The following is a 12,262-nucleotide window of genomic DNA, read 5'->3' on the forward strand; positions in this document are numbered from 1 at the left end:
ATTATTTTTACATTGAGACGAATTCAACAAAATTTCACTTCACTATATTTTAATTTATACTCCCTCCGTCTCATAATACTTGCACCAAACACATTTTTGCGCAATCTAATGAGTTTGTCAGATTGTTTATATTTAGAGTTTTACATGACTAAAAATTATAAAAATTTAATATTATGAAAATATGCGACTAGACAAACAAAACAAGATCCCACATGACTGTGTTTTTTCCTCATATAATAACCGAAATATGTAAATTACTATAGAATAATAAATAGTATAAAAGTTAGTTTGATGCAAGTAATATGAAAGTGATTAGAAACTAAATACAAATAAATTGAATCAATGAATAGGGTAAAAATTCTAATATTATAGGAGTATGTATTTTAGAATGGATAAAGTATTATTATTTTTTCTTTTTTAGAATTTTTATGTAAGAAAAAGTTAGTCAGAATTATGGACAGTCAATAGTACAAAGTAAACGTGGAACCGGAAGTGACTGATGAGTGGAGAAAGGGGTTGTTTGATTTGGCAAATGCAAAAAAAAAATAATTTTTAATAAAAATTGCAAATCATAATTAATTTTTTGTTGATTAAAAATCCTTGAAAAATAAAAATGTTGGACATGATCGTATGAATAGAGTAGGGATTTTTGCCGCACGGGTCGTTACAGACTTATAGCAGCGAAGCTACACGGAAAGTTTGCAGAAGCTCAACCCTCTTTGTTCAAATACACATTCTATTAAATTTTTAATTTAGTATATTAATGGGGTGTTTGGCTGTTGATTGTTGACGGTTGGTTTTTTAGTTGGTTTGTTTGACCAGTTGAAAATGTTGGCTTTATTTACTTTTTAAGCTAGTTAAAAATGCCAGCTATTTGTAGAGATGTTTGGTAAATTTGAATATTGGTTGTTAGTTGTTTATTAGAGAAAAAGCGGGCTAACAAACTAAAAGCCAACATAAAATGCTAGCTGGAGCAGCTTTTTTCATTTTGACTTAAAAGCAAGCTTTTCAATTGCTTTAAAAGCCATTTAACAAACTTTATTTTTAACTATTTGACCAACCAACAAGCTATAAGCCAAAAGTCAACCAAAAAGCTAAGCTAAAAGCCAAAAGTCAACCAAAAAGCTAAGCTAAAAGCCATAAGCCAAATACCTTTAGACTAATATTATCACGAAATTAATTTTAGTATTCAAAGTAATAAACATGACACTTGAAGTTTGTAATTAGAATATTCATGCTATAATAACTTTTTAAATTGTTGATTTAGTAAAATTTTCATCTTCCAGTACCTCTTATTGGTATCTTCATAGCCTTCCAACTTGCCATGTCTCAAATTATGAATTTTTGCTTTTAAAAACAAAAACTCGTAATTTCTCTAATTTTCATGGGAATATCAAAGTATATTACAAGAAAAACAAGCGGTAAATAAAATATATAAATGATGTTAGTAAGAAAAATTTTAATTCATAATTTTTTAAAAATCCAAATTAAAGGTCAATGAAATACAAAAATATAGCAAGATTTAAAAGATAAAAAAAATAAAAAAGAAAAAGAAAACTTTGATGAGAAAACACACCATATAATTAAGAAAAATAACATACGGGCAAAATAAGAAAAATGAGGAAAGATAAAAGGGGACGAAAACGACACAGTTTTGTCTTAGTTCTGAGTATTCTGACTTCCTTATGTAAGGAGCAATCCACTTGGTTTACTAGTTGTATAATTGTATATTTGTATTGGTGCTTGGGCCATTGACAAATGACAACCTAATAATTTTCCTTGCATTTTTAAAAATTATTTTTTCTAAAAAATTAGTTTATTATTATTATTATTATTATTATTATTATCAAATTTTATGTTTCACTGTATTTATTAAAAAAATTCTTTATTTGTGATAATTCTATAAAATACCTATAAAGTAGGATGGAGTATGAAATTGTATGCATGACAAAAGTATGATAAATGATATTAATTTTTTTTTAATCATCATCATACCCAGTGTATTCCGACCAAAGAAAACTATGGTCAGGGTCTGGGGAGGGAAGGACGGCGGCAACTCATACCCATAAAGGAGAGCGCAGCCAAAGAGTCCCCCGACTCAAGAAAGAATAAGAGAGATTTTTGCAACGTCTAAGGCCGAGTGAGGCTGAAGGTAACTCTCCATGCTTGCATCGTATTGCCCAAGCGTGACCCTTAGACATAAAATGAAGGTAGATACAATGCAAATATAAATAAAATAAAGTAAAAATAACAATAAAAGAAAACAACAACAATAATAATAATAGTACGAGTAAAAGCCACATAACAAGAACACCGACTAGTAAGTGAAGAGGAAATCAGTAGTCTAAAGCATGGGTAAGGTGCCTCCAACTACCCCTATCCCGGGTCAGGTCCACAGAGAGGTGTAACTTATGCATGTCAACTTTTATTTGCTCATCCCAAGTTCTCCTAGGTCTTTCTCAACTCCTCTTACCCTCTACTATGAGGCTTTCTATCCTCCTTACTGGGGATTCGAAAGTCTTTCTCTACACATGTCCAAACCATCCCAATCTATTTTCGCTTATTTTTGCAGAAATAGGAGTAACCCCTAGTTTGTCTGTAAACTCTTGGTTCCTAATTCGATCCATCAAAGTGTTCCCGCACATCCACCTCAGCATACGCATTTCTGTAACTTCCATCTTATGTTCAAAAATCTTCTATACCAGCCAACATTCTGTCCCATACAACAAAACAGGTCTGATCGCCATCCGGTAAAATTTCCCTTTTAACTTACTGGGGAAATTTCTATCACATAGCACCCCGGTGTCTACTAGCCACCTGAGCCAACCCGCATGTATTCGATGATTAACATTTCGTCAATCTCCCAATTGCTCTGAATGATCGATCCCAAATACCTGTACTTGGTCGTACTCGTAACAACATCTTCACCAATGGACATCTCTGGCTCGTCAGTCGGCGATTTTCCACTAAAGTCGCAACGCAAATATTCGGTCTTCATACGACTGATGCGCATTCCTTTACCTTCTAGAACTTCCCTCCACTCATCCAATTTATTTCTAACTTCCTCTTTAATTTCTGCGACCAACACGATATCGTCAGCGAATAGCATGCACCACGGTACCGTCTCCCAAATAGATTTTGAAATTTCTTCCATAATGACCGTAAAAATGAAAGGACTTAGTGTCGATTCCTGATGCAGTGTTACTTTAACCGAAAAAGGCTCCGTCATCCCCATCGATGTCTGAATTTTAGTCGAAACTTTGTCATACATATCATGTATAGCCTCAATGTACATTAATAATATACCTTTAGCCTTGAAGCTATTCCGGATGATGCGTCGCGGTATGCTGTCATATGCTTTTTCCAAGTCGATAAACACCATATGCAAATCCTTTTTCCGCTCTCTATTTTTTTTTAATGAAGTGATAAATGAAATTAATTAATATTGATTAATTTTGTACTTATGCCATTATCCTAATTGCTCATAAACTCACAAGTAAACTCCAATTATTTTAGGTAAATATGCAATTATGGTTTAGTTGCATTAATTTAATGATCAAGATATTTAATTTAAAAAGTTAAATGATCAAGAGATTTAATTCTTAAATTAAATTTCTACAATGGAGATTGAATTATTAAATTCAATTACTTAATACATGAGAATTGACATATGGGTAAGCAAATTGGATTAGGTCATGGGTTGTGTCATTTATAGTGACAATTGTAGGTGGTGCATAGTCAACAAACACATGCCAATATTGAACCATTAAATTCTATCCTAATTCTACACTTCACTATCATGGGTCAATACCACAAAAGATTCTAAAATTGAAATTAGCATCAGGTTCATACTTATATTAGGATTTAATATTATATAAAAAAAATAAAAGTCAAATTATAAAAATATGTAAATTTAAAAGAAAAGATGAAGAAAAAATGATACAATGATAATATGGTAAGAGGGAAGTTGAGGAAATAAAAAAGTTTATATCTTATTTTGAGAGAGGACGAGGGTGATATGTTTCTTCTATCCCACCATGATAAATATTTATTACAAAATGAAAAAACTTAATTCTTAATTAATTCTTGGCTATTACATATTTTTTTGAAATTTTATCTTCTAATCATCTTATTTTCTTAGTTTGACTTTATTTATCACATAAATATTTACTTTAAAAACAAGCGTAATCTTATGAGTATTAATGAAACCGAAAATACTTTTCTTGGAATATTATTTTTAAAAAAATTATTAATTTTTAAGTAGAAAGATTAAATATTTAATTTAATTTTATTTGATTCATAGAAAAATATTCCTTATTAGTTAGATGTTGTAGATGAAATTCAAAACTTTTGGCTTCCAAATGGGAATCCATGGTCCCACGAAGCACCTACTGAAGGAGCAAAATTATATTCTTTATTTAAAGTAAGAGTTTGTATTCTATTTTTAACTTATTTATAGAAATGTTCTTGCTTTTAGATTATTATCCATATTGAAAAATTCGTTTTAACATTCGATTTATTTTGAAAATAATGACACAAACTAATATAATATCCTATATCAACAAGATTTTTTTTTTTTTTTATTAATAACGAAGTTAAAAATACTGAAGTTAGTTTATAAATACTCTTTGATATATAATTTACTACTTTTTCCATTGGCTTATTTCATGATTAAAGAATTTCACTTATCATGCATTAATGTCCATATAATATTTTTATATTACAAGACAGACAGGAGAGGAGGCCGATGAGAATTTAATTCAGAGTCTTAACTAAGAAAGTGATAAATTGCTATAAAGTATTTTTATTATTTTTTGTAAGTGTAATTCTGGCTAATTAAATACTTTAAAAAAATTAACTTTTAAATTTTTACAAAACTATTGAATTTTATGAAAAATTTAACATGATTCACACTGGTGAGTATATTTGTTTTCATAAAATTTGTATCGGATATCTAAAATATTTATAATTCTCGTTATTGTAGTACTCAATTGCGTACATTATAATTTATAATATGAATATATGATCAACATAGATATTTAAATATCACAAAGTTTCATACGATCTAACATAAATAGTACGTAAAGTGGTCACAATTGATACTCCCTCTGTCCTGTTAAAATTGAAGTAAAGAGAAAGTGAGAGTTTTTTTTTTTTGTAAAATTCCACGTAGTAACTCTGAGGTATTATGTTTTCTACGTGGTGATTAAAACTTTTTTTTAAATCCACGCGACAATCCTGAGGTTTACTTAAATAAAACCTCCGTGACCTTTTTACCTATAAAATGTTTGGAAACGTTAATTTTGTAAGGATACCTTGGTCCTAAGATTGAATACATCGAAACACTCTCTAAACATTACATTTTCCTAACCCTAATATCCAATTTCTCAAGAAACCCTAAATTCTTAACCCTAATTCCCTAAATTCGAAACACAAATTCACCAAAACTCATCTCTAAAGATCATAAATTCGAGCTCTTAACTGCTGGTGGATGAAAGTTGAAAGTTTCTGCCCCAATTTTGTTTGGTTTACCCAATATTTTTTTGGTTTAGCAATGAAAACTAGGATCTATGTTTTGGGGGGAAGTGTAATTTGGGGGAAAGATAGGAAAATTAGGTTTTATGTTATGTTGTATAAGCATATGATGCATGAGCCATAGATAAAAGGGTTTTATGGGCATACAACAATCATTTAATACATTAAACTAACGTTTCTAAACGTTTCATAGGTAAAAGAGCCACAGAGGTTTATTTGGGTAAATATTAGGGTTACCACGTGTATTTTTCATTTTTTTTAAGTGGATATTAGAAATAAATAAAGAGAAAGAATAAATTGTGTTGATGAAATTAAAAAAAGTTAAAATGTATGAATGAGAATAAAAAAGTGGTGGGTAATTATTCAAAAATAGAAATGATGCAAAATAAATCGAACGGACCAAAACAACAATCAATGTAAAAAAAATAATATATGTACATAAATACACAAAAACACCTTCTATTATCACCATGGTGTTGAAATATATATATATATAATAATTTTATATCTTCTATTTCCTCTGATTTTCTTATCTTTAAACTTATATAAAGTTAATTCATTGCATAAATTATATTATCTTATGTACATAAGAATTGCAAAATAACGATTACTTGCCACATTCAATATAAGTCAATATAAATTACAAAATAAGTAAATTTATTTAAATTTAACTAAAATATATTCTAAAAATTTATGGCTTTTATCAATTTTAAAGAATATTAGGGCAAAGGGCAAGATACACTTGCAAGTTGCAAGAAGAGTATCCAATAGTGATTAATTTGGTGAAGTTTGGAGAGAAGTGACTCGAAAACCCATGCGCATATGCTATGTATAAACAATTTACTTGAAATTTGATTCTTTGTCATATTCCATAAAAGATAAACATTGCATATATTTGATTTTTGTTGTATTGATTATGACAATTGACAATTTGAAAATAATATTAATTATTGGGGCCATTTGAGAGGTCCATTTGCAAGATTCCATGCCAATATTCTGCCAAGAAAGTCATGAAAAAGGCCCATTTTTAATGCCATTAATTACTACTTAAATAATCAAAGTATATAAAAAATGGTTTTGATTTAGTTCGGAGAGTAATTGTATCTTTTCAGAAAATGTCATAAATTTAATTTTTAACTAACTTTTTTTTTCTTTCTCAATTTATCTTATAATTAAAATAAAAGTATTATATATAAATAATTGGGCTTTGATTTAGTTGAAGAGCAATCACAATATGTCATGAAATGGCACGAATTTGATTCTCATCTAATTTTTTTTTCTTCTGCTTACCTTATAATTAAAAATAAAAAGTACTCTTATACAGATAACCGGATTTTGATTTAGTTGGAGAGCAATCACAACTTGTCAGGAAATGTCATGAATTTGATTTTCATCTAGTTCTTTTCTTTTCCTCTACCTACCATATGATAAAAATAAAAAAATACTCCCTCCAATTCACTAGTAATGTCTCATTTGCTTTATGCACTCTATCTAATGCGTTTATTCAATCCTTAAAATCTCTTATTGTGCATAATTAAAAATTACAGTAAATTGATATGAATAATCCTTCCATTGAGACGTATCAAACAAGATCTCACTTGAGTATGTTTTAACTTATAGATTGATAATAAAATACAAATTAAAAGTAAAAAATAAATAGTATCGAAAAAGCAAATGAGACATTACTAGCAAATTAAAAGGTGTAATTAAGTATATACTTTTATTAATCCGCTAGGGTCAACATTTAAAAACCAGCATTGATAATAGCATATATAATGCCATGCATCATGGGTAAACTATAGCTAATACAAGACTTCTAACATTTTTTTGATTAGTTGCATGGACAAAGCCCATATTATATATAGTGTTCTAATATTTTTAAATTCAAATTTAATGAAAAACATATTTTTTAGTACATATTTTCAAAAATGATAAACAACAAACTAAAGATATGGCAATGGTTCTTGAGTGAAGAATTGAACAACGGAAGCTTAGGGTTTTAGAATACTGTTTACTATCTTTATGAGAATAATCCTATAATTCTATACATAAATTAAGGAAATAATATTAACTAATATACTGAAAATATATTCCTACACTCCCCCTCAAGTTAGGTTGCAGGGTAACAAACACCTAACTTGCATAGAACAATGTTGAAGGCTTCTGCTGATACGACTTTAGTGAGAATGTCAGTCAGTTGGTCCTTTGACTTGAGGAATGGTAGGCTAATGATCTTCTTTTCTAGTTTCTCTTTGATGAAGTGCCTATCTATTTCGACATGCTTTGTACGTGTAACACCCTCAGAATAGGTCGGACTTTTGAAAACACCTTTAATGAAAAACATGAGCCAAAACCTACTCATGGGAGTGTTACCGCCACATCTATTTCTAATAAAATAAATGTAAGGCTTAACGACTAAGAAATAACTTAATAACTTTAAATCCAACAAAGGGTCTTACAACATAAGAGAAGACTGAAACACAATCTATGTCCATATAAAATTTAAACAACTTGAGGTAAAATTTAAACTGAAATACGACTCTAACAAAAGCTATGTTTCTAGGTGATCCTCACTCCACGATTCCCACGCAATCAATAACCTGCAACATAAGAATGCAAGAAAAACAAGGGAAAAACTCCCAAAATCAGGAAATTGAGTAATTCCAACTCCATCCCGTAAAACGATTAAGTTTGAAAATGATTTAAAAAATAAAATATAATCAAATTGAAAATAATTTTAGAAAATAATTAATAGCTGAGTTTAAAAGAAAAACAATTTGAGAAAACAATATATATAATATCACATAAACCAATTTATTAATTTGATATTTAATAATGACAAACACATAATCAATTTTTTTTAATTTGAGGGAACGAGAACGCCAGTAGGCCGAGGCTTTACCCCTATACCTACTTCATCAAGAGGTCGTCACCCCAAATAATTCAAATGACAGCAGAGTAGTCCCAGGGAACCCTAGTGTGCACACCCCTTCTACTTGGATCACAACAAGTAAAAGGAAGACCAAACATCGTATCAAGTATCAGAAATAATAATACCTGTTGGCAGCTATACTAACCAAACAGGACAACCTGTTCATCACCCTTATACTTGGATCACAATAAATATAAGAGCTTCATTTCCCTCATGTTACACTTTACGTGATTTAATATATTTTAATAATTAGTCGCGAGCACACAAACATATAATCAAACATACATTATACATTTTATTTTTTGATCATAGGTTTTCCCAAGAAAAATATATCTCAAGAATATTCAATTGCAATATTAATATCATAATATTTTTCTCCCAAATTCAATCGCATTTAAAATTATTATTAAAATAATAATATAACTTTCATCAAAATAATAATATTATTAGTATTTCTCTTTCAAATTAAACCGTATCTAATTTCGTTATATAAATAAAAAAATATAAATTTTTTCAAAATAGTAATTATAAATTCAAGTTTGACAAAATATAATTTGAGAATATATAAAACATAATATCATACAAAATAATGTCATATCAAATCATGCACCCATTTAAACACATTAACTATCACTTAGCACATAATACTTACGGGATAGTCCTAATTAGATGGACATTGAGAATTACCTTGTCACGCGATCCTAGACAACGTACGCTCCTAATAAGTTCTGTCTACGAATCCGTTGTCTTTAATATCGAAATCTTGCGTTTTCTTGACTGAATTTTAAGCAATTGGAAGATGGAGGAAGTAGTTTGTAGGAGAAAAAAAGGAAATGTGAGTAATAATGTGAATGAATTAAGGGTAATTGGTTTAATTTATAATAGGTAAGTGAAATTAGTTATAAGATTTAGAGGGAGAAGTGGGAAGTTATTTGTTAATGGGGAGTTTTTTTTTTAATTATTTTTAAAATTTCTGAAATTTATTTATTTATTTATTTATTATTATTTTTTTTTTAAAAAAAAAAAACGGATGTTACAGTACGATTATGCTGGACAGGATTTTCAAATATGCTGATAGCTACTTTATTGTCACAGTATAAGTTGCACGCCTCTTCTTGTTGACAATTTAGCTCATCCAACAGTTTCCTAATCCAGAGAACTTTTGTAATCTCTTTAGCAATACCTCTGAATTCTGCTTTAACACTAGACAGAGCTACCACTTTCTTTTTCTTGCTTTTCCAAGTAACCAACTTATGACCTACTAGGGTAAAGTACCCTGACGTCGACTTTCGATCATCTCGGTCACCAGCCCAGTCTGCATTTGTATAAACTACAAGCTCTAAGTGTTGATTTTTCCTAAAGAGAATTTCCCTATTTCAGGTTATCTTTAAGTATCTTAAGAGTCTCATTACGGCCTCCATGTGTTGAACTTGGGGTTGATGCATGAATCTGCTTACAACACTTACAGCATAGGCAATGTCTGGCCTCATATGTGATAGATAGATAAGTTTCCCTACCAATCTCCGATACTGATCTTGATCTGCCATCTCAGCTCCTTCAATGAATTGGAGACCATGATTCGTCGCTATAGGTGTTTCTGTTGGTTTGCAATCAATCATCCCTATTTCAGCCAATAGGTCTAGAATTTACTTCCTCTGTTTGATAAAGATCCCTGTCTTAGATCTTAGGACTTCTATCCCAAGGAAGTATTTCAAATTCCCCAAGTCTTTCATCTCAAATTCCAGAAACAGTCGTCTTTTTAGCTCATTGATCTCCTTAGCATCATTTCCCGTAATGACCATGTCATCTACATAAATAACAAGACATGTGGTTCGACCATCTTTCTTCTTAAGGAATAGAGTATGATCGGAATTGCTCTGTTTGTATTCAAATTTTCTCATAGCTGCAATAAATCTTCCAAACCATGCCCTAGGAGATTGTTTCAGACCATATAAAGCTTTTCGGAGTTTACACCCTTCTCCCTGATTGTATTCATGTGAGAATCCTGGTGGTGCTTGCATATAAACCTCTTCTTCAATTTCCCCATGTAAGAAAGCATTTTTCACATCGAACTGGTGTAGTGGCCAATCCTTGTTTGCTGCAATGGAGAAAAGAAACCGGATGGTGTCAATTTTGGCAACTGGAGAGAATGCTTCAGAGTAATCCACTCCATAGGTCTGGGTGTATCCTTTTGCAACGAGGCGAGCTTTGTATCTTTCAATGTTTCCGTCTACATGATACTTTACCGAGAAAACCCATTTGCACCCTACTGTCTTCTTTCCCTTTGGTAGAGTGCATCGTTCCCAAGTCTCATTTTTCTTAAGAGCTATGATTTCTTCTTCCATGGTATTCTTCCACTTCGGGTCACGAAGAGCATCTTCAGTGGTTTTGGGTAGGTTACCCGTGTAGAGGGAAGCATTGAAAGCAACTGCTGTCAGAGATAGTTGTTCTTGGTTCATTTGGCTAATGGGATATCGGGATCTTTGAGACTTGAACTCTGGATCATACCTCCTTGGAGGAACACCTCGTGTGCTCCTTGGGGGCAACTCATATCTCCTGGGGAAAACAACATCACTAGGCACTATATTATTGTTAGTGTCAGCACCTGGGAAATCAGAATTTAACTCTTGTTCGGCAGGATACTTGGGGACTGGGGTGGAGTGAGAGGATGGAAGTATTGTAGCTTCGGCGACAATATATGTGGTGATATCTACTTGCTCTTTTGGGTCTCGACCATTTGCCAGAGTATAGATTAACCAGCTTAGATCCTCACTAACATTCTCCCCCTAAGATCTAGGTTGGGTAAAGAAGTAAGATTGTTCAAAGAAGTCACAATCCATAGTGGTGTACATTTTTTGTTTTGAGCTGGATCATAACACCGATAGCCCTTTTGACTAACACCATACCCAAGAAAAACACACTTAGCAGCCCGAGGTTCTAATTTAGTTTTGTCCCGTTTCGAAAGATGAACATAGACCACACACCCAAAGACACAGGGAGGAAGAGAATGAGAAGAAGAGACGGTACAGAAAGTACTCAGAGTAGCAAGTGGGGTTTAAAACTGAAGAGATTTTGTGGGAAGCCGATTTATGAGGAAATTAGCAGCGGCAATAGCTTCAGGCCAATATGGAGCCGGGACATGAGACTTGAACATAAGGGCACAGGATATCTCAAGTAAGGTGCGGTTCTTTCTTTCGGCAACCCCATTTTATTGTGGGGTATCAGGACAGGTTGTTTGATGAAGCATGCCATGTTCAAGAAAAAATTGTTTCATTTTATGAGAGACATATTCCCCACCGTTGTCTGAGCGAAGAATTTTTAGGCGAGTATGAAATTGAATAAGTATCATATTCTAAAATTTAATAAAGACGTCAACGACCTCAGATTTGTGTTTAAGAAAATAGATCCAGCTCATGCGAGTGCAATCATCCACAAACAAAACAAAATATGAATATCCATTAGAATTAATATCAGTAGCAAGACCCCATACATCAGAATGAACCAAATCAAAGGGTTTATCAGTTTTAGTTAAACTAGGAGAGTACGAATGTTATTGGCTTTTAGCTAATACACAAGCTTCACAATCCAAAGGCAAAGTACAACTATGAAAAGATGGCAAAAGACGTTTTAGATAACCTAGTGATGGGTGACATAAACGACGATGCTATATCCATAATTGCTGTGTGGGAGCCCCTTGAGCAAACATTGAATGATCTTTTTGAATCGTCTCGTCCACATAGTACAATCCACCCCGTTCAGTACCACGCCCAAGAATCGTCCTTGTCCGAGTATCCT

The 12,262-nt window shown here is 31.6% G+C and overlaps 1 protein-coding gene across 1 annotated transcript; it reads right to left on the reverse strand.

Annotated features, from left to right (window-relative positions):
• Window positions 1–2,809: 2,809 nt before the first annotated feature.
• Window positions 2,810–3,382, reverse strand: LOC130810664 (uncharacterized). The gene is made up of 2 exons (XM_057676806.1): window positions 3,178–3,382; window positions 2,810–3,075 (listed from the first exon to the last, which is right to left on the reverse strand). Exons 1-2 carry the CDS (start codon window positions 3,380–3,382, stop codon window positions 2,810–2,812), a joined length of 471 nt encoding a protein of 156 aa, XP_057532789.1.
• Between the last annotated feature and the right edge of the window lie 8,880 nt (window positions 3,383–12,262).

This window comes from Amaranthus tricolor, chromosome 4 (genome assembly GCF_026212465.1).
Source record: "Amaranthus tricolor cultivar Red isolate AtriRed21 chromosome 4, ASM2621246v1, whole genome shotgun sequence".
Classification (NCBI taxonomy): Eukaryota; Viridiplantae; Streptophyta; class Magnoliopsida; order Caryophyllales; family Amaranthaceae; genus Amaranthus; species Amaranthus tricolor.